Source organism: Acanthaster planci, linkage group LG04 (genome assembly GCF_054643075.1).
Source record: "Acanthaster planci isolate LZ-2023a linkage group LG04, COTS_SCS, whole genome shotgun sequence".
Lineage (NCBI taxonomy): Eukaryota > Metazoa > Echinodermata > Asteroidea > Valvatida > Acanthasteridae > Acanthaster > Acanthaster planci.
Window position 1 is genome coordinate 18,129,380 of NC_141780.1, and position 25,540 is coordinate 18,154,919.

The 25,540-nt window shown below is 40.5% G+C and overlaps 1 protein-coding gene across 3 annotated transcripts; it reads left to right on the forward strand.

Moving 5' to 3' along the window:
- The first annotated feature begins 619 nt into the window (after window positions 1-619).
- On the forward strand, window positions 620-24,593 carry LOC110987168 (ATP-binding cassette sub-family C member 9-like). Of its 3 annotated transcripts, XM_087136314.1 has the most exons (32): window positions 620-759; window positions 1,321-1,754; window positions 2,187-2,426; window positions 2,937-3,128; window positions 4,706-4,861; window positions 6,981-7,136; window positions 7,857-7,991; window positions 9,098-9,260; window positions 9,671-9,711; window positions 10,123-10,368; window positions 10,972-11,145; window positions 11,415-11,493; window positions 11,766-11,871; window positions 12,149-12,247; window positions 12,581-12,746; window positions 13,375-13,512; window positions 13,695-13,908; window positions 14,282-14,490; window positions 15,020-15,186; window positions 15,501-15,570; window positions 15,856-16,013; window positions 16,705-16,797; window positions 17,136-17,238; window positions 17,741-17,854; window positions 18,150-18,261; window positions 19,878-20,005; window positions 20,725-20,803; window positions 21,109-21,217; window positions 21,871-21,974; window positions 22,264-22,397; window positions 22,582-22,644; window positions 22,901-24,593. In XM_087136314.1, exons 1-32 carry the CDS (start codon window positions 666-668, stop codon window positions 23,036-23,038), a joined length of 4,614 nt encoding a protein of 1,537 aa, XP_086992440.1. In that variant the 5' UTR covers window positions 620-665; the 3' UTR covers window positions 23,039-24,593. The 3 variants fall into 3 exon arrangements, 2 of the variants coding, with proteins under 2 accessions (XP_086992440.1, XP_022105344.2); XM_022249652.2 differs by lacking the exon at window positions 620-759 and having other exon boundaries at window positions 1,140-1,754; XR_015425097.1 differs by lacking the exons at window positions 620-759; window positions 21,871-21,974 and having other exon boundaries at window positions 1,140-1,754; window positions 22,901-22,977.
- Window positions 24,594-25,540: the final 947 nt, after the last annotated feature.

Consider the following 25,540-nt stretch of genomic DNA (forward strand, 5'->3'; position numbering starts at 1 on the left):
TCTATTTCAAGGAAACCTAAAGCAGTGTTGTCCCATTCCAAATTCCTTTATTGCTAAATGACGCTTTTTAGCTCAATGCGTTTGTGTACGTTAAAACGGTATACAGATAACATACAGTGGATTAAATCTGCTTCATACACCTTTCTGCCGTCGGATTAATGATATTTAAGAAAGAGATGACAATTTCCATGTTTTATATGTTCCACATACAGAGAAAACGATGTATCATGTCGATTGTGTGACAAAATTGTTGTTAGCGCAGGAGTGGCGTAATTCCCCGGACGGGGGCGGGGGTCGGGGAGATGCCCCCTCATTCTCCCACCCATTTAAACTCTTGCTATGGACACGACCTACATGCAAGGAGTTTTTATTTTGCTTTCAGTGTTCCCGAGAATTTGCACCCAACTTACGCTAATGGAGTTACCATGGTGATAAAAGAATATGGCATAAATTCCAATCAGTAGGAAATCTACAAAAAATCTCTCTAAATGTTTATTCGTGTTTTCAGCTATTGTGTGAAACGTGTTATAGGAACTCCGTCTTCAGCTTCAAAAGTTTTCGTTCACCAGAAACCACTTTCATAGTTTTGTTTGATTTCCTTTTGGAAACCTGGAGAAAACTGCAGCTGTTGAATTAGATATTTTGCTCACTTTGAACTCTCTCAAATGGTGATACGCTTTAAAATGAGAGTAAAAAGGACGTCATTTACAGCGTTAGATTTGCAGACGGGATTCACAGTGTGTGGAATGAGAGGTGTAGGTATGTGAACGACTTCCTTACTATGTTATGGTAAAATTAAGACTACATAACGACTCGGGTTAGTAGGCAACGTCTGTTATCGTGACCTGTATCTATAAGCTAATATTTAGAGAACATGTGTGTGCCATGGGGATTTATTTCAACTGAACGTTAAGACAAAAAAGACCGATATCTCTACGGCATAATAACGACATACTAACAGATCGTTTGCCATTAATTTTGTAGTACTTCTCACTTCTACGGTGTGCACTGAATGAATGCTCGAAAAAGCCAGACTTTATTTTGGTAGGCTGTTCTTAGGCTGAAGGTTTGAAACATCATCTTTGCTGGCTAGTGAGTTTCATGTATTTTTAGACTTTCAGCCGTAAACAGGAATAGTTATGGCGCAAGCACACGCCAGTACGGGTTGGCAGTGGTTCTGTGGATTAAACTCTACGGACTTGGATAGCTCGGGAGGTTTCAACCTCGTCAACTGGCACGACAACACTTGTTTTGTAGACGCATTGGACTTCATTCCTCACCTGGGATTTATCCTCCTGTCTTCTGTCGTCCTATTCTTAGGATGCTGCAGCAAAGGTAGAAGTTCGGACTACCTCATCCGGTTTCCCGGTCATTCCGCAAGATGGTCTGTGTCCATCCTCCTGTTATTCCTCCTCCTTGCCTCCTTAGCTGAAGGCATCCTGACAGATGAAACTTATATCCAGAGTTTAGGGGCAACTCAGCCCCATCTGTACGCACCGTCAATCTGCGCACTAGTCGCTGTGATCGTCTCTCTTGTCTATTACCAACAAATGGAGATCTGGAAAGTTGGTGGCATGGCCTTCCTCCTGCTGTTCTACTATGCAGCGGCGGCTCTGACAGAGATTGGAAGGCTCATTAACTTGTTTGAGCTAGACCAAGTATCAATGAAGATTACCCGGTTTGACCTGGTGGTACTGAAACTGAATTGCTTTATGGTGCTTTTCATTTTGGAATTAAATGTCATCCGAGTAAAGGTGAGACTCTTAAAACAAATGGAAAGTCGACACGGACAGAATTAAAGACAAACGTAAATAGCATACAGACTCATATAATATCAGATGAGGTACAGAAATAACCAGGTCAGAAAAGTAACCGAAAGTGCATCTACTTTAAACAAGCAAGCAGTTCATCCATGCGCTAAGGACCTAACATTTTGGCGGTTATTCAAAAGAAATGAGGGCTTTTGGAAAGGCACTAAAGAAGATAGTTTTGTCTCATTCGCTTAGTTTGCATCAACTTGAAATGCGAAGCTCCAGCGCTTAATACCAGCTTTTTAAAATTAGTGTTGGTGCGTATAATGGAGTAGGTCCCGCGGACCACTAGTGCCTCAAGCCTGTACAGAATACTTAATGTGGCCCGGCTCCTAGTATTGCCAAGTAAAGTTTACTGTCTCTCGAAACTGACAGGTGTCATGTCGCAGACGGCGAAGGGAGGACAAAACACCGGAGGACATATCTTCCCCCGGTCGGCTCTACTGCAGTGACTACGTCAACTTTGCCTCAGAACTGGTCTTCTGGTGGCTGAATTGGCTTTTCTTCCTGGGTTACAAGCGGCCAATCGAGATAGACGACTTGGGAAGGCTGCCGAAGAGAATGAGCGCCGAGCATCTCCAGCAACAACTCAAGAAAGAATTCCAAGAGGAGCAGGTATACGTTCACACTTTCACCTTTACCGTAAAATTTCCAGTTTTACGATCAATCGCAACTAGAATTTCTTTAACACATCATAGACCTATCAATGTTGATAGTATACAAACATTACATAATACCTCCAACAGCTTCGCGCATGGACTTATCTGTGTGTTTCTGTGCGTAGGCACTATGCAACTCTTGCATAGTTAAATGTAAGGTAATATGGAGGAAAAGCCTCTTTAACTTGGGCCTTAACGGACAATAAGTTTTGCTTTTCAGAAATCAATCCAACCAATCAGAACTATGAAAACGGATGATTCAAATGATTTGTGCTTAAAGCATTAATAATCATCGATTGACTTTACCACTACATTTTTAATACAGGACCACCTATCTATAGAGCTTATTTCCGTGTACCACGACACACCACGTTCATAGCATTTAAACGCTATGTAATATTCAAAACTGATTTTTCTGTGTAAATTCCTTTCAAAAATACATAGTTTTCCTTTCATTTCCCACCAGCACAAGGCTGCGGCCAAAGGTCACCAGCCCTCTCTTGGTAAAGTCATCTTCCGTATCTACGGGGCAAGGATGGCCTGGGCAGGGATTATAAAACTGGCCGGCGATTTCGCCGGTCTTATCGGCCCCCTCTGCGTGTCTGGTATAGTGTTGTACACCGCTAATATTTACTACAAACAAGACCCAGGCGAAAAGGTTGGTTGTTGTGAATCACAGTGACAAAACTTATTCGTCAATAATCCCTCCCAAGGCGACTGTTCATTCGAAGAATCTTTTCGAATTCGCTTGATCCACCTTACCAATACTTGCTTTGCAATAAACAATGGTAACCCCTATAACTAAGGACTTGATTTGATATGTTCGCCTTTGCACAATACAAACAATGCACACAATTTTTTTTTATACAGAGGTGAAACACAAAAGAAAAAGGGGGCCGTGAAGAAAAACTAGTTATTGGGAAAAACTGGCATAGCACAAGGAAGTTTAGAAAAAAATCTTATTTTATTTCCATTGCTGCCCTAAACCATCAGCCCAAACTACACATAATGATAACCTGTATTTTAAACAAGTTCACTGACACCGCCCAAAACTTGTGCGGTTAAAAATTGCATCAATGTTATAAAAATATAAATTGACATAAAGTACCAATGTTGCAACCTAACTAAACCTAAATCTAAGAAACAGATACATCAAAAGTGGATAAATTAAAGGATTATATAAACAAAGGAAAAACATATGCATTATGGTCGCAAATTTCTATTAATATTCTTTTCAGGTCTCTGATATGGGTATGTAAAAGTTAAAATAACCATATGGATAAATGACAATTGATTCTTCTCTTGCATTTCAAATATATGTCATCGTCTTTAAGGGATCAAAATGAACACCCCCTAACTTACTTTTTAGTTCAATGGCTTGGATTCTGATTAAAAGAAATCTATTAAGGTTGACTTTGAAAGGGGATTTCTTTTAACAATGTTTGACGTCTAATGGCGTTGATTCCATACCGGTGGTTTAATCTGAGTAAGGGAGCAAGTGGAGCTTTCTGATCTTTTCTGAGTTATCTTGGTGGGTTCGATTGAGTCCCACCCGAGTACGCTTGTGGTTTTTTCACAAGCCTTCGGGGGCATACACTGAATATACAGTGTTAAAATACACGTCGGGCAGGGCAAAAAAAATCCAATTTAAAAGAAAATCAAGTGATTTTCAAACAAACAGACGATAGCAAAATGTTGCATAATCACAATAGTGATATTTTGGCCAGCTCATTTGGACTAGCACTATCATTTGGACTCTTTTGTGAAGCACGACACTTGTCTTCCCTTTTTGTCATCTGTTATAAGTCGACAAGGGTAAGCAGTCAAAAGATTCATACTCCAAATATCGAGATGACTCCAAGTTGTCCAGATGGGCTGTTAATGTTGTGCCATTTGCTCGTGTCTGTTCACAGAATGTTCGGGTGTAATCTCCATATTAAACTTTCTTTTTTTCTAAAAACGAATGGATCTGCCTCTGAACATGCCAGTGGGGAACTCAGGGTAAAAATTGCGAGAGATTAATAGAGGTGCACACATTGTTTTCAAGAGGGAGCTAAGAAAATATGGTTTGTGAAGCAGGGGGGGTATTAGGACACGATCTGATGTTTTCCTCGAAGATTGGGGGCATTCTTCCATTGCCCTTTACGTCACTGGAACAAAACAGTTAAGAAGCTGTTGAAATGATCACGTTTGGTTGAGTGTTTCTCACGACTTGAATTTTTCTTTCTGATTCAGCTGGGTCCTCATTTTATTGATGTATCTGAGTTTATAGCCAACGGTTTCGTCTTAATGGGAATCACATTCATCGCTGTGTCGTTCCAGTCCATAGCAGCCCAGATATCACTATTCTATGCTATATTTTACGGCATGTGTCTACGCTCAAGCATCCAGGTAAGTGGCACTAATTCTTATTTTTTAGGCTCTATGCCAAGACCTCAAAGGTCATACAGCACGTGGATTAGTGTACAAATTACTCTGACAATGGACAAAAATGTCCATTAAAAATGTATAAAAAACCCCAAAAAACCCCAAAAACCTCGGCAACGGGCTTCGTTTCATGTGGCCAACCACAGTGACCATGTGAATTGGTCAGCTAACTGAACCTTTATCGTCCATCCATAATCAAGTTCATTTGGCTTTTCTTCTTGAAATGCCTATGAGGTGCTCGTGGGAAGACGCTGTAAAAAACCTTGGTTAAAAAATGTTTGATTTCAAAGGGGTTACCACTTATTGGTATGGAAATAAATAATTGGTATGGAAATAAATAAATGTTGGCTAATGTTTTCCAATCTTTATTTCTACTGTTGGGTTTGCTGAGCTTACCAAAGTGTTAGCGTAAAATGACCTAATCGATAGGCTTTTGTACAGACACGTTGGTTAAGTTTTCCTTGTAAATTGAGCGTTGGTTAGAAGAATTTATGTTCACCAACCAATAATCGGTGTTTGTTTTACTTTTCTGCAGCATGTTAGTGATGTGAATTTGTTTTGTTTGCAAGTTACCCTTTTATTGGGTGCAACTTTTTTCCCATTTGAAGTGAAAAACCCACCCAAAACTCTGGGGTTGGTAAGTGTAGCTGTCTCATTAATGTTTGCATGTGGTATTTTCTACCAACGTTGAGTACTAACTTGCTTAAATATTCACCTGTTTTGAGTGTATGACCATAAGGCTAATGATATAACGATATAGATTTTGCAGAATTATGCGCAGAAACTGTTTTTATTGGGACTTAAATCGCGACAAATCTTATTCTGGTCCTGTGTCCCACGCACAATGTAGTTGTCGTGACTTCACACTCACGGGACGGGAATCACTCCGAGACCACTTTGCATTTCGATACCCTCCCCACCAAAAGACGTCCAGAGCCACGAATCAGAAGAAGAGTACGCCTATGTGAAATGTTGGAGTCGTTTTAAAAATAGCAACAGAAGAATATTTTAGACTTTGGGGACCATATTAAGAAGGTCAGCAGCTCGGAGTCGAACTGCAGAGCTGGGAACGTATCGTGTGTTTACCAGATGTGCGAGCTATGCACTCAACCACAGTATCGTCGACCGGCGTAACACTAGCAGGTCAAAATCCTTATCGTTTGTGCTTTTCCCAAAACAGAAATATTCTTTCCGTTGTTGATTTGATATTTTTGTCATCCACTGTGAGTTAGATTAATTCATTCAGTGCCGCCAAGTTACCCGGTGGTTTGGGGCAACTTTGGCAGGTTGCCGAAATTTAATAAAAAAAAAACAAAACAAGGGATTATAACAAAGTTGTACACATGAAAAATCCTTCAGGCCAAGAGTCCAGGTATATTTTACGACAAAACTACTTTCATAGAAATATTGTAGACAATCTTATGTCATTTATATAACGCATTGTGAATATATCATGATTACAACCAAGGGGTGTGTCTTGCTACCCCAAGGTGCCATAGATACCCCGGTTTACGGTTCTACAGTTAATAGAGGTAAGCCATAAATACCTCAGACAGTTTCCCTTAAAACAACGCGCAACGCGACCGTGTATTAACATTTGATAGTGCCCGCTGCGTAAAAAAAAACGCTCAGGCAACTGGGCATGAGACAGTTTAATCAATTCCTATTGGTTAAGAGATTGCATGCGACGCAGCAAGCTGAACGCAAAACGTCCGCGTCAAGTCCATATATGGAGATTCTTCTGGTAACACTGGTCAAGGAATGTACCGTAAAATTGACGAGGTGTTCTAGAAAATAAAAGTAAAATTCTAGACCAAAATGTTGGAGATTTATCATATTTTGACTTCTTTTGACTCTACCTAGCACAGTATTTATGAATGGTAATAAATATATGCCTGGTCTAAACTAAAAAGTACGTTTAAGGTCGGCTTAGTACTTTTTATTCCCTCTATTTAATACCATGAATAGTCTTACTTGCGCATAATAAGTTAAAAGGAGCGCTGTTTACCCCTCGTTTTAAATACTGTTTTGTTAAATTTATCGGCAACAGTTAAATATTCACTGTCTCATCTCTCCCTCGAAGACAATGGTGTATGAGAAGTCGTTAAGCCTGTCAACATTTGCTTCGATCGGTGAAGAAATGACAACGGGTCAGATCACCAACCACATGTCGACTGACGCCATGAATCTGCTCTACATGTTTCAGAATTTTCATTTCGTTTGGACTGTTCCTTTCGTGGTGAGCACAAACTAGTTTTCAGATAATTTCTTCACGTTTAATCACTTGCTTTAAATCATTTATTTATTTATTTATTTATTTTTTACTTACCCGTGATAACAGATTGTTAGATTTTATGTTCAAGTTCTTAGTTTAACTTCATTGTTGTATTGTAACTTATTCTCTTTAAGTCTAGCCCAGGAAGCAAGTTTCAGGTAACTTTGTATTTAATGACAAAACAAACTACCTCAGATCTAACCATTTTATCCGATTAACATGTCACACGCACGGCTATGTACGCGATTGCTGTCTAAAATCTTGACTGCTTCCATCATTATTTAAACAAACATAATGGCCCACTATACGAAAGATGCCTCATATTGTGATTAAATGACTGCTAGATGGCTCAATCGATTCAAGAGCTGATCATTCTATCCATCGATAATTCTATGACTGTCTGAATGACTTTCTGACTGACCAACTAGTAAATAAGCCAGTCACCGGACCTTGATCTTCCAAGACACCTGTTATTTCAAATAACAAACTGCATATTTATGCTACACTTCTGTCGGTTTTGTTGGTTTTCAGAATTTCTGATGATCTGCTTTGTTCTAAGTCCGTTTAAAAGACAGCGGGTCACGCGTAACGTGTGGCATAGTAACATTTTTCGATGGGGCGTTTCTCTTGCCCAAGTTTACCCCTTTCATCTGATGTCACTGCTTTTTTTATTTTCCGGCGCAGGTGGCTCTAGTTTTGTATCTCTTGTACGAAGACTTGGGTGTGGCGGCACTTCTAGGAGCTGTAGTCTATCTCATTGTTATTCCATTGCAGTTAGGTATTGCCAACTTCATGGCAAAACATCAGAAGAGGGCTCTGGTAATCACAACAATTTCTCTTTTTGAAAGTTGTTTTGAAATAACAATAACATAATACGACACACAAGTGTTTTTCAAAAAACCCTTTCTTATATTCGGGCAAGGCAGTTTGGTGCTTCGTGCAGTTTGCCTGATTAGCTACCGAATAATGAATACCTGCGATTCACAGTATTGCTCCTCCAAGAGTTTGCAACGCGCTGGCCAACCACAACGCGCGAAATCTGTCGACCTCTTTCAAACGAGCATTGGGTCGACAGATTTTGCGCATCGCGATTGGCCAATGCGTTGCAAACTCTTGGAGGCGCACTTGTGAATCGCCCGTACGTACGCCCTATTCAACTTTTAAGTTACACTGGGAAATGTTTCGTGTTGCTCTTAAGTATTCATTGGATTTCAATTTGAATTTAATTCAACATTGACTTCCACATTACAATTCAGCCAATAGAAGATCGACAAACGAATGATTTTAGGCAAAATACAAGATTATAATTCAAGTAAATCACAACTAAAACTAATCTTGTCTCAACAAATCTTGAAACACTTCCGTATACACTGTATACACATCTCGGCTGGGTGACAATTATTGGTGACACTGGTAGAAATAAGTGACCACAACTGTCACTTGAATTCAAGTGTCGCTGTGATAGAGCTTTTAAGTATCAGAGTACTTTGAAGAGCCGTTTAGAGAGAAAGTAGCTCCAACTTCAGACTTTGGAACCAAAACAGCTTTTCATTGTGTGCATTGCAGGATGCAGGTCTTGTGTGCTGATAGTACCCAACGCATAATCCACCATGTAGGTTCCAACAATGCGGGCGATTCACGACAGTGTGCCTCCAAGAGTTTGCAACGCGTTAGCCAGTCACAACGAGAAATCTGTTCGACCGTTTCCAAACCTGCATTGGATTGACATATTTCCGCATTGTGATTGGCCAGTGCGTTGTAAACTCCTGGCGAAACGCCCGTATTGAGCCAGTCATGTCGCATCTTTCCATAAACAGCTTAGTAATTTAGTGCTATAGGACAGCGACACCGCCGTCACCCCAGTGCAACATTAGGCACTGTCGCCTTATTGTGGACTCAAAGGGAATTTCTAACATTTTCCCTAGTACTTTGCTGATAAGCGACTGAGATACTCTAACGAGATCCTCCAAGGCATCAAACTCCTGAAGTCGTACGGATGGGAGCATCCTTATCTTCGGGTAGTGGAGAACATACGGAATCAAGAACTGATATCGCTGCTCAAGATGAATGTTTCGTACGGGTTAATCGGTAGGAGGCACTGTGCAGTCTGTTATTTTGACGTCACAGCCTTTTTCTGCTTAAACTACATGGCTGGCTCTCGGTACAAATTTAAATAATTTACAATTGTTGAAAACAAGATACTTTTGAAATACAATTCTATTTGAATCTAATGTAACGTGTTTCCATATTTAATAAATTTGAGGTAAAATCGAAAATGAACCAAAGAGTGACATTTCTGCAAACTTTGGCCGTTTGCAAGTTGTAGGCAAACTGCAAGAGACGTCTTATTCGGTGCAAATTTGAAGGATGAAAACATGCTCGGGAAACTTGATGCTCAACACGACTACAGCTATTAGTTGAGATATAAATTTATGTCATAATAAAACATTTACACCTCTCCAAAATGAGTTCTTATTCTCACCATCTTACGATTTCAGGGTTTATCGTTTCGTCATCTCCCCTTGTCGTTACACTGCTGGTAAGATGTTATAACTTCTCAACTTGATCCAGTTATCTCACTGATTACAGAATATAGCTAAATCTAAGTATCGGCCGGTATTTCTGTACGAAATTGCTGACTGTGCATTTTCTATGGCCAGATATAAGGGTGGTCCGCCGTTTGCATAATAAGGCACCTGTTTCTGAAAGGTAGATAAGTGAAGACATACCCAATTCTTTTTTTAAGGAAAAAATGGCTGCCTTGAAACATGGCCCTATACCTCCCTATCCACCACTCGATGATGTTGTAGCTGCGTGCGTCCCCTCGTGATGCGGCTTTGTAGCTGTAGACAAGAATGATTAACCCCCCAAATAATATGATGAACAATACTAGCTTGTCGTTTTCACCTGTTGAAATTATTTTGTCATTCATTCTGCTCATAAACCTCAGACCTTTGGGACCTACACTACCTTCACCGGTGAACTCTTGACCCCCGAGAAAGCCTTCTCCGCTTTGGCGCTCTTCAACCAGCTCTCTGCGCCCCTCTTTATTCTTCCCCTGGTGACGGCCACCCTCGTCAACGGCATCATCAGCACCAGACGGCTGCAGAAGTTCTTCATAGCCCAAGAAATTGAGAGAAGTTGGAATGGGCGGGACTGGAGGGATAGGGTGGAGGGGCAGGGCCCGTCCGATTACGTAAGTCATTACTCCTCGTCCTGCAAATACTACGCATTTTTGCGCAGTACCCGTAAAGACGCATTAAATTTACCCCCTGCTCGTCAGGGACACATGATTCCCGAGATCCTCTGCGATCTGTAGGTATCTACGCTGCTACTTTCGGCCATCGGCCTCAGGCAGAAACTCCCCTCCGTCCGTCGAAAAGAGTCCGTGTTGGGGAGTATTCGGTTTGTTGGTAGCGAAGTATGCAACTCATATATTTTCATGAACCTCCAAAACGGAGCTCCCACCAAAGAAGACTCCGCACGCTAGGAAAATCGTGCCCTCTCTTGGTTCGGCTTGGGACCCAAGAAAAGTCATGGAGTGTGTCTGATGTGGTGGGTCCAAATGTCAAAATACACGTACTGTATTCTATGGCCATTACTGAAAAAGGCTTGGCTACACAGGTCAACATTTTCCATTGAAAACTCAGGTGGTGGAAAACTAACAGTCCGTGAATTTCACACTATGCAAAACCCAGATAAACACTACAACCACAGATAGAATTAACCACTAGGGATCACAATATTTCAATGAAAGTTTGCGGATGATATTTTGATGACGTTATTGTTACCTCAACAGAACGAACAAGGAACTACCATGGATATGATAGACGATGACGTCACGTGTGACGACGAAACAACACTCATGCTTCCCAAGATGGAGATTTCAAAAACTAAACGATCAGACGTGTATCAGGCGACGAAAAATACCAAGGCTTTAATAAACTGTTTGCCCGAATCGGTCGCCATTAAGGTATATGTGCACTGTTGATAAACCAACGCAGTCGGTGTTAAATCTCGAATGAGATGCTGCTGATATTTCATAAAGTACACTCAGAACTTCCTCTTGATAAAAATTAAAATAAGCTTAAACTTGAAAGACTAGGAGTAAACACGAGTTAAAAAACCGAATCTAAAACTATTTTTCCCATGTGAAAAGATGAATTAGTTGCCCGTTAACATTTCTTTGGAGCAGAGCGTTTTACCAACAGCACTTTGATGTTAACCCTTTTGGTCTTTTAGATTACAAACGGCAACTTCACCTGGGAGAAAGCGAGCAGCATACCCGTCATCTCAGACATAAACGTTGACATTCCTGCTGGTAAAAATTGATATTTCATAAATTCAGGAAAACGTGATGGTAATGTAGTCTTTGATTAAAAGATCTTCTGAAAACTTGAGATTTTCTGTGCTTTGCAATTCTCATTACCCGACGAATCTTTTGTTGTGTCTTAAGCGAACGACTGACGAAAAATATTTTTCCGCCTGATCTTTTCAAAACATTAGAGTTTTACCTCAATGTTTCAAATTTCTTACTTGAAAAGAAACAACAGAAATGAAAATAACACGATATGCTCTTTGTATCTTTTACAGGTAAACTGACGATGGTTATAGGATCAGTTGGTAGCGGCAAATCGTCACTGGTTTCAGCTATTCAGGGAGAGATGACAACCTTATCAGGCACCGTCCAGTTTAACGAGTCAGACCTTATTTCTTTCTATAGCCTGTTATACACGCAAGACTGTGGAATTTCGAATGTCACCGAAACTCTTCTTTGAAATATTCCTACCTAAGAAGCAAAAATTGTGGGAGATATAAGCACAGAACTAGCAGCAGAACAGAAAATTAGTTCTTCTGTGAAGAGTGTGACTTGTACTCATTCTTGTCGGCCATATGCCAGAGATCGTTTTGGTAAAAAAGACATGTACAAATTCCTATCTTCGCTGCATTTTACGACTGCTTTTGTTTCGTTCCAGAGGTACAACATCCATTGCATACGCGGCCCAGAAAGCCTGGCTGATCAACTCCACATTCCAGGGAAACGTTCTGTTCGGCAAGGAGCTAGACACCAAAAAGTAAACCCACAGAAAAACTTGGACAACTTGTCCTGCTCAAAATCGTACCAGTTACTTCTATTTAGAAAAGAAAAAATGTGAATTGCCATTATTGTGAAGAAGAAACTGAATCCCTTATCCATTCCTGGACCGCTAAAATAGCAGACGATCAACCAATGTGTACCTAAGTTATCATGGTTAGCCGTTTGTCCTTCAAATGGGACGAAACCTCCAACACATCATTGAAACGGACATCGTAAAAGTCAATCTGCAAAACCACTGATAATGTGGCAGTGTCTTATCATGCTCATGCCACTCAAAAGGAGCAGCACATTTTTATAACCGCACATGCAGGTACAAGAAAACCATCGATGTGTGTGCTCTTAAGCCCGATATCGAAATCCTCCCTGGTGGAGACCAGACTGAGATAGGAGAAAAGGGAATCAACATGAGTGGAGGACAAAAGCAACGAATCAGCATCGCTAGGACAGTCTACTCCGACAAAGAAATCATCATACTGGTAGACTGATACTTTTTCTCGAACCCTAACGCTTCCCTCAACAAAGTAACACCACACACCATCCCCAATCCAAACATTAACACCAGCACACTCCTGTGAATCTGTAGTCTTGCTGGGACCATCATGTACTGATGAAAATCAACACCAATTTAAGCAAAAGAAGACCAAATGAATTAAGTCTTCATACTGCAGTATCTTATTCTTCCTTAATAGGTGTTGGTGTATAAATAATTGTATTGGTGGAACTGGTATTTAAAGATCACTGCAGATCACTGCAGATTTGAAGCAAAATGCACAAACAAAAATTAACATTAGTAGCCTAGTAGGACCCAAACACGACCACGTGAAATAACTCTTTCACATATTGGTATTTTGTTCTTCTTTTAGGAGTGGGCTTTTGGCTTAAACAAGTGTATTATAGTGAAAATGAAAATGAAAAAGTTTCGGAGACATCCCATTCCATCCCATCCCATGCCAAAGCAAAAACATAAAAGCACAGTCATTCCCATATTCTGGTTAGGTTCCGAAAAATCTTATGCCAGCTATTCAGATGTTAACTAAATGCAAAAGGACCTCGGTATCACGAAAGAATAAAGCTAGCTTTTTCAATGTTATGAAATTTTGACAGGACGACCCACTATCAGCTCTGGATGTCCACGTAGGATCGCAAGTCTTCCACAAAGCTATCGTCGGGACCCTCCTCAAGAAGAAACGAACGGTTGTCTTGGTAACGCATCAACTGCAATACTTACACCATGCACACAAGGTAGGAAAGAAGGCGGGAAATACAATGTAATAAAAAGACGTGGCTGAATACTAAGGTAAAATAATATGTTGTCATACATTGTATCAAAGTTAGAATAATAACTATGATCACTTGAAATCCTTCTCAATATGCAAATTTTCAAACTATAGAACAATCAGCTTTACATTAATCTTGATCATCAGATCATTGTCATGAAAGATGGTGAGGTGGCCCACCAAGGCACTCTTCAAGACATTATAGACGAGGCTCCAGAACTTTACAGTGAGTACCAGCAAGCCATCAAGACTGTTACGGAGTCTGAGACGGAGGCAGAGGAGATCATGAGTAGGATGTCTGATGAAGAAAAGAGGGAAGTCTTCAAGAGGAAGACTAACCAAGAATCATCCGTGGAATCAAGTAAGACAGATCCAGAGGAAAAGGGTTTTAACTGTATCACATGCATTCACTATTACCACGTTCACAATATAGAAAGGAAGCCTAGCCGAAGGAAGTTCGAGCAATATGAGAATCGTATACAGTGGAGATGTTTTCTTTCGAGAGCTTTTATCAAGGTCCAAGGTCCTCGTGTTCTGTGTTCAACCTGATCTACTCCTGTGTACGAAAACCTTCTCTGTCCATGAAGGCATCTCTAGTGTAACGGACTATTTTCTCGGGCTTTGATACTGATGTTGCTCTAGAGGTCTGTAGGAATGAGACAAATTAAGCACACTTGATGTTGCCTGTTGCTCTTTTAAACACAATTGTGAAATCGATTTTTGGCTCTTTGCAGGTCGCTCCAAAGCCGGCACCAAACTCATCGAAGAGGAAGAAATGGAGCAAGGATCTGTGTCCTACAAAGTCTATGCATTCTACTTTCGAGCGATGACGTGGACGATGTCCATTGGTTTCCTCGCTGGATGTGTAGGAAATGCAGGCTTCACCGTGGGAACCAACTTCTGGCTGTCTGAATGGTCTACTGCAGGAATCACAACTGATAATGTAAGGAATAATTCAGTTTGAAAAAATATTGAAGCCACTGCAGAGATGGGCATCGGTAGAATCTATCTTTGCAGTGGAAAATTCAGTTTAGAAATTTTGTGTAGACCTAGAGCAGCAAGAATGCTCTTAAAAAATGAACGACTTGGTCTGCAAAAGAAACCACAAACCAGGCATTGGGTAGAACGTATTTTCACCTTTTTATATATAATCTTCTGTTTGGAAACTGCTAATTTGAAACTTTGTATAGGCCTACTCTTATACAAAAACACATTAATTTTAGCGCAAGGCAAAAGTTCGGTTTCATTATTGAATCCCTATTGTCATATGTGTATGAAGGCATATTCAAATGAAAGAGTTCCCCTTTCTCCTTCCTGAACCTACATAACTCAACAGCAAAATGTCTTATTTTCACAAACCAATATCAAACATGTCGTTTGTTTCCGGGTTACTTCAATAAATTATGTCAATATTTTCATAGACCATTATCAAGACCATTCGAAAGTTGTTCTGTTCTTGTGTCTAACTGTAGTCCACTATAAAGCCGTTATCCTACTACATTGCTGGCTATGCTGGATTGTCTGCCGGCGGGGTTGTGACTACTTTCATCGGTTCCATGTTTATCGTGTCTGGAGCGTACATCGCCTCACGTGATCTGCACATCTCCATGTTTCGTAACATCGCCAAATGCCCCATGAGGTAATATTCAATTATACCGCATATAGGGTTTGTTCCATAATAGACTGGTTAATTTATTCTCAACGGACCACTGAAAGGAAATTTATCGTGGAGAGAATAGAGTTGTTCGTGTTTTGACGAAATGTTTTCCAATACTTCTAAAATATTTCGTACCATAACACAAAGAAGCTTAAAAGAAACGCAATTAGATTGACAAAGTAGACATGTCGTAGTGGCTTCTAAATGAGGTTTGTAATGAAAAATTGGAGAGCAATACTAATATAAATGTAGAAAAGCGATCAACAATCGATGTTACCTTTTTTGGATCGTTACAGATTTTTTGACACAACCCCTCTCGGCCGTGTCTTGAACCGCCTGGCAGCTGATACAAATATTTTGGATATGGTGAGCACGTCCTTCTTCTAGAAGGAATTCGCGTTTCGTTTGAAAACGAAAAATTACTGTCCTTTTCAACATAGAGCCTGTCGTCACAGCAATTGAGCATTTCAATATCAATTTGTCAAAAGCAGTCAAATCGCGACCAAATATGAATGACCTTTATTTGATTTATCATATTATGATCAGATACTAGTATTCTGAGTAGATTAGTCGTTTTCTGTACAATGTATTCAGCAGATCCAACTTTATTTATTGACTTTCAAAAAAAATTCGTTTTGAAACTGCAAACAGAAACTTTTCCAGAGCATGAACGTCGCAGTGTACTCTTCTGTGAACTATATCGGTGGACTTGTGGTCAATTCCATCATCCTACCAGTTTTCCTGATCTTCGTTGTTCCAATGATGGTCAGTTACTACTTTCTGGCGAAGTTCTACGTCACGACGTCTAGGTGGGTAAACACTGGCGTTTCGATGGCATCTTTAGTAAACAAGACATCAGCCGTCGAAATGAATTTTTCATCTGAAACACGAACAAGTTAACATGCCGCCATCACTGATACAATTTTGCGCGCTGTGTGTGCAATTTCATGTACCTTTCAAAATATTGCCAGATCTTAAAATTTGTAGACCGCGTAACCACCAGGTCATTTCTGACAGAAATTCGAGATAAAAGAGAGGCCTGTAGCTGACACTACCCACTGGTTTGGTTTTCGTTTTTTCGATCCTTCAAATGCGTCAACGCAAAGAGTCCATGAACAACGTATCAAGCAAGATATGGGACGTAGAACACCTTTCACCTTTGTGTCGGTCATTGTTTGATTGGAATCTCAGGAATTCTTTACAGACATTAAGGGGGGGGTGTGTGTCAGGTAACAATAGTCTAGGGTATGCATAGGGATTGGACATGTAAGAGGGGTACTCTCCGTCCCATACCTTGCTGTGTATAATGAACAATGCTGGTAATAATATATTCCAAGAGCTGAGTGAGATCCATTACCTTGCAATTTAAAATCGAATATAACTACTTTCTCTGTGTGGCGGCATGAGATCCCTCCAACTACAAATAGTTGTATTTCTTATTAGAAGATTGAATGGCATCATTTTCATTGACTCGCCGTTCAGTGAAACATTCCCTTTCAGATCGCTTCAGAGACTCGACAGCGTGACCAAATCGCCAGTATTTGCTCACTTCTCAGAGACCTTGGGCGGACTGCCAACCATTCGAGCATACGGGTACGCATTGTAATTCCAAGGGTTGAGATAATCATTGAGCTACGTCATTTGTAACCAAAGTCCAACGGTAAAGTTTAACAAATTAACTGTCTTCTAGGAAACAAAAGGAATGAAGATTTAAGCCGGAACTCTCTTCCGGAGAATGCTTGATGAACATTTAATGATTTTTTTTGCCGGAGCTTAATTTTATGCAGATTTGTTCATGTACATCTATAAATGCACATCTTTGTATGACATTAACGTGATAGACACAATATCAAAGATATGTGCAATGAATCATGAATTTTTTATCGTTCGATTTCCTCCTTTTATTTCCTGGGCCACACGCTTCTTCACAGAGATCAGGATCGGTTTTACTCGACTCTCATCAAGAAAGTAAATGCGAACAACACGGCTTTCTTATACCTTCAAACATCAAACAGATGGGCTGTCATGCGACTGGTAAGTTTAAGACTTAAAAACCAAACAGATCTGTACAGTGTTTGCCATTCTGCATCTCTCGACTGTTCTACCGAGTCAGCGAAGGCAAGGAGTAAAACTACACGCACGTGTTCGAATGCATGAAAGTTGGCCAACTGATATATTTAGAATTACGGTATTCAAGGATTGATCGAAAGCGAGCAATCGAAAAGTTGTATCACAAACACAAACTCACACAAAAATAACATCATGAGATTAGTCAGTGTAACTTGGTGTCACTTTCAGTTGTTGTAAAACTATACACGCAAATAACGATGCTTGCAGGTTTTCGGATGCCTTTCTGATTTCTTCTCACTCGAAGTTGTTCACTGTCGCTTGAAAATCATTGAATAAAATGCAAGCAAGTTTTGAGACCGTGCAAATTCACAAGTAGTCAGGCTATAGATTATTGACCATGCTAGAGAACGTTTCAAAGTGTTCTGAAAGTTTAACTTTTATGGGCATGTTTATTCTTTTGTCAAAGGAATTGATTGGAGCCACTGGTATCCTAATTGCTGGAGTGGGGACCATCATCAGTTCACTCAACGGCACAATTGAACCCAGTGAAGTTGGGTTGGCGGTTTCCTATACGTTGTTGGTAAGTGTTCAAAGAGCTGTCTGGAAAAATACACTTTTGAACATCATAACAGGCATTATGTAGGATCTTAATAAGCGATAGCGGCTTCATTGTCTTTTACTAATACTTTTCTTGATAGATGAATCCCCTTTCTTGTAAACAATCTGAGAGACAAACACACCCCAACTTTGCTTATTAAAAGAATCGTTTGAGCTCTCCGAAATTTTGCTGTTCTTAACTTTAAAATTTGGCCTGTGGAGTTGTACTTGTTTACGTCGCTTCTTTCACACAAGGCGATTCGAATGGAATTTCGCAGGTTGCCAATTACATGAAATTCGCCATCCGCCTCGCTGCTGAAACTGAGATGCAGATGAACGCGGTCGAACGTGTCCAAGAGTACTCGGGTATCGCCAACGAAGACTATCAAGGTATTCCTATCGGTTCATGTGCAATAGCACACTAGGGCGTGCTCTGGGTTTTCTGGCATGCATAAACAGCGGGAAGGGGGAGACAATCCTTGAATCAAAGAGACCCAGAAATTCCATTTTGATTGATTCATTAACTGCTTTAAGTAGTGGGTATAGAATTTCCTTGCCTGGGTGCACGTATGTTTCAGAGGGAAATTAGTAACTGCGCATGTCCCGTTTTAGGGTCATTTGCATGCGTAATGAGGGCCATTGGAATTTGTGCCTGGCAAACAGCTGCTTCATTTCATGAAATTTGCGTCTTATTTTTACTTTTTGGGAATAAAAATTCCTGTCCTGAATATTTTCATGGTAAGATAACGCCTAATCCTAACGTGTTTTGTGAAAAGAAAATTGAGAAATAGCCTAGTACCAGATTTGCCCAAACTAGTGATTTTTGTGAAAAGCTCTTTTCATAAGCTTTAGTTTGTTTACGTTTTGATGCGATTTTTGAAGGCTCGAAGCAAAGAATTCGAAGTTTTTCTGAAGTTTCCATATTAAGTGCGCTGTGGTGGAGAAAGGTGTGGAAGTTTTTAGATTTGCTGACGGTCAAATAGCTAGAGTTTTTTTTCTTCCCGACTGGACGCGTTTGCATATCAACCTAACGCAGTACTGATTCTGTTCATCCCGCATAATCTTACGGCCTTGCGAGCGTAAGAATCGGGAACGAAACTTGAACACAAAAGTACAGTTAAAGTTAACATGAGTTTTATCAGTGAAACTGAGGTCTATCTGTTATTATAAAATTGCCAGGAAAATGTTGAAATTCACGGTATATATCCCCAGTTTATCTACAAGTTCTATACATGTACGCCGCGATACGCGTGTTACAGGACGCAGTGTACCGTACACGGTACGTGGCCTGGTGACTGGATCGGTTTTGTGCAAGTAAAACACGCATAGATCGCGCAGCACAGTCTCAAGTATAACTCGTGAAAGTCGAACTAAAAAATATAGCTACATAGAACTGATTGTATTGTGTAGTTGAGATTCTGGCCTGTCGTATGCAGTGTCTCACTGACCCAGAATTGGACCCCATTCGGCGTGACCCTTTTCTGGGTCAAAGTATGACCCCCTGTCGGGCCATATTTGACCTTTTCCGGGTAATTATTTGACCCTTTCTAGGTCGTGCCGAATGGGACCCATTCTGGGTCAATCTGACTCGGAGTGGTGTTCAGAGTGTAGTTTACACTTTTAAGACTCCCATCACAAGACCACATACGAGACCATCACGAGACCAATCTCAACTGAAGGACTCCAGTCTGAATCCAAGTCACAGGCTCATGACCTCACACAAAAGAATTCCCTTGCCTGCAGTAACACTGTTACTTGTTACTGGTCCTGTGAATGGTCTTGTGCATAGTCCATCCGGACTTGTAAATGGTCTTGGAACTGTCTGCTCTACTTCCTTTTTGCAACAAACTTTAAATTTAAGTAGCTTCTGCGTGTTTGGTGTGAGGATTTCATGGGTTGATGAAACTGGGGAACCGTCGATCATCTCTGCTCATGTCAAATAGCAGTCCCAGTGTCTGACCGTAATGGATCCATGTTTGACGTTGCACCATACTGAACCCCAATAGGTACAGAGCCACCAGAGAGTTGGCCCCAACGAGGAGAAATCAAAATGAACGGAATCTATGTCCGCTACGCCAAGGAACTAGATCCAGTCATCAAAAACCTTACGGTCACCTTCAAATCTGGAGAAAAGGTAATCTAAGTCTAAATTTATCTTTGATGATCGAAGCTATTCCGTTTCACAGTGAGCAAGCCGATAGACTTTTGTACCCTACTTAATTTCCGCGAGTCGTTTAAATTCTCGTACAGTCTATATTACAAGGTACGGTCGCAATTTAGCGGCTCTGGGACCAGAGACTATACATATAAACAAGATTTGGGACGGAGAGCAACCCCCCTCCGCCTTTGGGGATGTTAACTATAGTCTAGAGTGTGTATAGGGATTGGACTCGTAAGGGGGTACCCCTCCATCCCACATCTTTCTGGGTACAAGACAAAGTAACGACGTTTGATATGGGCTATGGTATATGCAGCGAAAGGTGATTCATGTGTGTCTGAAGGAGGTGCTACTTGCCTCAAAACACACACTGCCAATTTTCATTTGTTTAAAGGTTTTTGAGGACTCTGAAAGTAAATAAACATAAGAAACAGTTCCGAACTTCTTGGGGTACGAAAACAATGGACATTTGTTTCGGAAAAACATTGCCATTTAGCCCTATTCTTCTTGAAACTCCTGAGTGGCATATCCTATCTACCGATCTCGTCTGTTGTAGGAAAGGAGTCATCCCATGGCAAATATGAGACTTCTCTCATAGTTTGATCCTGCAGTAAGATTAGCGTAATTTTTGGGGGGTCAGTCGTGACTAACCAGAGCTCTTTTGGGGCTCATTTTTATATTGCAATGCACCTCAGGTGGGAATTTGTGGCCGGACAGGAAGTGGAAAGTCATCTCTAACTCTGGCCCTATTCAGAATCATTGACACTTGCAGAGGTAATCTAATATATCACCAGGGTAGGAGAGAGGTAAATGCATTTCATTGCTGGTGTTAGGGTTATTGAAATCAACAGATTTCGCTGGCAATGATAAAACGTTACTTTACCAGACCGATGTGCGCATGTTGACATAGACGTTCATAAAGTCAGCTCTCCTCCGTTTTGAAATTTGGCTGCAGTATGCAATCTTCTCACTGGACAAAATACAAGAACCCTCTTCAGACCCGGTATTTTAAAATGAATGCAGCTTTCTGGCTTGCGCGTGTGGATTTGCAACTATATCATTCACCCAACCTCTCTCAGGCTCTATCCTCATTGATGACATCGACATCAGCACTGTTCCCCTGACCACCTTGAGACAGCGCCTGGCCATAATTCCTCAGGATCCCGTTCTGTTCAGTGGCACAGTTAGGTATGTATCTCTCCTAGTAAACTATTTTCAGTGCAGTAATATATGCCTTAAATGTTTGTCACACTCCGATGAAAGATGCTGTTGTCTCTTCCCTCTCCCTTCGAACAAAAGTAATAGAGGAATCCCAATACGACCTTTTAGCGTCGATCTGCGCACTTCTGAGATTGAAAACGAGGCTGTATGTGTCAGCTTCAATTCTTAATACGATCAAACGATTGAAAGTAAGGAGTCAAGACACAAAATTCATAAAGGTGTGTTAAATTCAGACTTTTCAGGCTGAACATTTTTGTGGAAGAGTCTTTCAGGATGACTCGACACGTAAACTCAAAAGAAAATGTAACGACAATTGACCCCGAACTAACGTACCTTCGATGGTCATGTATCTTGTGCTGTGGGCGTGGTTTAAACTGAAGTGGCGTCACACTTATGAACCGGATACTCCATGTACTGTGTGGACTCCGCGGGCGCGCGCGAGTAACTTTAAACAGAGACCCTCTGTCTAGATGCGCAGACGGCGCTAATGTAAAATCTTTCTATAATAATTTACCAAACATGGATTTTAGCTTTCAAGTGTTGTCAAGGGTCTTGGCAATGAATAAGTAACACTTCTTCTCTGAAGCGAAATGTTTGTGGGTTTTTTTGGGGGGCTGTAGACACAATCTTGATCCGGAAAACAATGGGACTGATGATGAATTGTGGCACAGTCTTGAGATCTCTCAGCTGAAGGATACGGTCAGTCAGATGCCCAAAGGTCTAGGTGAGTCAATTAGCAGCTCATTTTGCTGAAAGGCGGTGGCAGTATTTTTGGGAGCTGTGTGGTGTTTTAATGTGTGTGTTTCTCTAGCATTCGTGATGGGTTCGTTCGTTTAGCTTCGACGAGTTTACTTGGGTTTAACCTCGACCCCACCGTCTGGCTTGTTTCAAACAATACACACCATCACCCACACATCGGGGTTAATTGTCCCATGTATGAAATTTAATCGAATGCACCAAATGCTGCTTATTAATTTTAGATTAACCCGGTAGATCCATCTTAATTTGTTTAGACTCCGAGGTCTCCGAAGGTGGAGAGAATTTCAGTGTAGGTCAACGGCAGCTGTTCTGTCTGGCTCGTGCCTTCTTGAGACGGTCAAAGATTCTTATCATGGATGAGGCTACGGCTTCCATTGATATGGGCACGGTGAGTTATCATCATCCTGATCTGTAGATCCATTTCTTAAATCTTGCAGCTGGAATGACAAATATCAAAACTTGAAGACCAAATTTATCAAAATGGTCCCTTTGACATTGAAATTTGAATGGATAATTCGTAAAAAAGGTCGTACTTGCACTGATTATGCCCTTAACCTTTTTTCCTATAACAGGATAAGATTCTCCAAGAAGTTGTCGCCACCATGTTTGCAGACTGTACTGTCTTAACTATAGCAGTAAGTAAAGCATACAAATTGATTCTGCTCAAGTGTTACATGGAATCAGGTCACATTTCTGAGACCAAATTCCTTATTTCTAATTAGTACAATTACGTTGGACATTATTACAGTTCACCTGACCTTGACCACTGAACAAATGTCTAGTTCATTTGACACACCCAGATCATCAAGAAATTCGTTTACCCCTCGAATTTCATTCTCAATTACATCCTGGACGAGTAGATTCCAATTTCTTCGATCTTGTTTCTGACAGCACCGAGTTGCCACGATCCTGGATTCCGACTCCATCTTGACCCTGGCTGATGGAGAGATCGTTGAGTACGACACACCGGAGAACTTACTTGCCGACCACAATAGCATCTTTGCTTCGTTAGTCAACTCAAATCAGTAAAAACCTAGCATACTGCAGCTCCGAGAACCTTAATTTGCTTTTGCGTTTAAATAAGGCTTTTAGAGCAGCGAACGTACGGCAACATTTCTCTTCCATGTTTTATTTTCCACAGTTAAATAAATGAATGCTTGATCGGTCTTAAACAGATCAGATAAATACATGTTGGTAATTACCTAAGCCAAAGTCAAGGGTCATTATCAGTGTCCATTCTCCTGAGCCAGTCCTGAAAGGGTTTTACCACCTTTTTGCAGTTATCTGAAAATATAGGCTGACGAAGTTATTATTGAAAAGCACACTTGGTTTAAAGATGGTTATGGGATTACACTCCCTGGAAAATTATTTTGTTGGGCAAGCTGTCATTTTGAAGAAACGACGCGTTTTTTTAAATTGACGCCAGTACTTGGTTTGTAATTCGGTGAAGAGCCCGTGAACATAGGCGTGACGCGCAAATGCGAATTGTCTGATTGGTCGGTTCAGCGCGCGACATCGTTTAGCTACATTTGTCCGAATGAGAACATATCATGGTATCGAGGTTGAGTCCTTTTTTATGGAGAGTGTGCGCGCATGCCACGTAAGCCTCCTGTGGGAAGTAGCGCACAGCCATCCGTTACTTTATCACCCGATTAAGATGGGCCACTTGACGGATTTTCAATTTCACAAATTCATATCAAAGAGATATAAAGCCCCGTTTTGAAATTCAACGATGTTGAAAAAAGAAATTCATCTTTCCCCAAGAAGCTTTATGTGCCCTTAAGTTTTTAGATGATATACACTTCATGAATAGTATGCACGAACGTGTGGAATTGGAGGGTAGCACACAATGCAAACTATTTGTTAAGCATTTGCAATTAAAGTACACATAGTTACAATGTGGCATTCTATTTGGAGTTACAGTAGCACAGTTAATCTTTTAAAAATGAAGGAAAGTCTTCCATCACTTAATTAATAAAAATAACCCATACCAGAAACAGTTGACGGTTGCTTTTAGACAAAAATAAGTTATCAAGAAGCCCTTAATTATCTCTACTGAACGTTGTCTAATGAAAAGGTAGTCAAAACGAAAACCTTTTTGAAGTCCCTTTAAAATATAGCTACTGTCATTAACTCAATGATAACCCACGGAAGACATGCAGTTTTTTAAATATTTGTTTTGAAGTAAATCTTCAGACTATTCCAAAGGTTTGTCTCAAGCAATATAATTGCTCGTTTCACGAACAACGGATAAAAACGCTAGACTGTTTTGCTTTGTCATAAAGTATCGAAAGTTACACAGGTTTTTTTACGAAACCACCCCACTCACAAATGTTTGCATTCTTCACATGTCTTGTTTCAAAATGTTTCTAATGCTTCTAATAGGCAAATTTGTGATATTTGTGATTGAGGTATGGGGGTATTATTTTAATAATAATAATTATAATTTATTCATTTATAAAGCGCAAATTTCGTAACAATATGTTTAAATGCGCTGTACATTAAAATAAGTATAAATACATTAAAAATACATGTAACAGGAATTTATTTGACAAGATACACCAAAAACAAATGATAAAATTGAACATAGCAAACATACTTTTATTTGATAAGTAGAATAAGATAAAAAAATAATAAAACAGCATTATGGCTCGTCCCGATTCTGTTTCGAGCTGTCACTATCCTTGTGTCTTATATCATTCTTGTCGATTGAATAATTCCGCTCTTTACTGCTGGATTCATGTTCTCCAGCTGTTCATCACTTGTATTGTCCGTCACCCTCCTCTGGCAGTGGTACTGTCTGTTTCTTAATCTGTTTCTTCAACAGGCGGAGCATCATCGCCTGCAAAGGAGGGGCGGCATAACAAAATGTTAGTTTTGCTATTAAACTACCCCACCAAACCAACCAACCAACCAACCAACCAACCAACCAACCAACCAAAAAAACCCCACAAATTTTCAAGTTGGTGTTACTATGCGAATCAATAAATCTCAAACTGTCATGCATCCTTTTACCATCTAAACTGTGTGAAAATGGTTCACTGAAATTTGAGATCTAAGATTGTTAGGGTTAATGGGAGTGGTATCACAAAGAGCAAGAATTTCGAAGTACGATATCAAAATGTTGGAAGATTTGACCACATGCATGAATTTCAGGCTTAATTCAATCTCCTTTATTTCAGCACTACGGTCGTAGAGATGGTGGTAGGTGTAATCAGAGTTTGTGGGGGGTAGAGGCAGGAGGTGAAGAAGCTTGGAAGGGAGGGGACCAAGAAGGCCTGATAGTCAGTGACCCTTGAGTGACCACTTGTCTAATGAAGTGGGCATCAAGTCGTTACAAAACCTGGTCAGCAAATGCTATAAGGACGCACATTCACACCTGTCGTTAATAAATGGTGTCAGTATCTCATTCCATACCAAGCACCCAATTGGCTTAAAAAACAACCTGATTTACATCATGCAGCAAGCAGGCACGTATGTGCATGCCCCTGCAGTTAGTTGGTGCGCATGCGTACTGAATCTTACTACAGC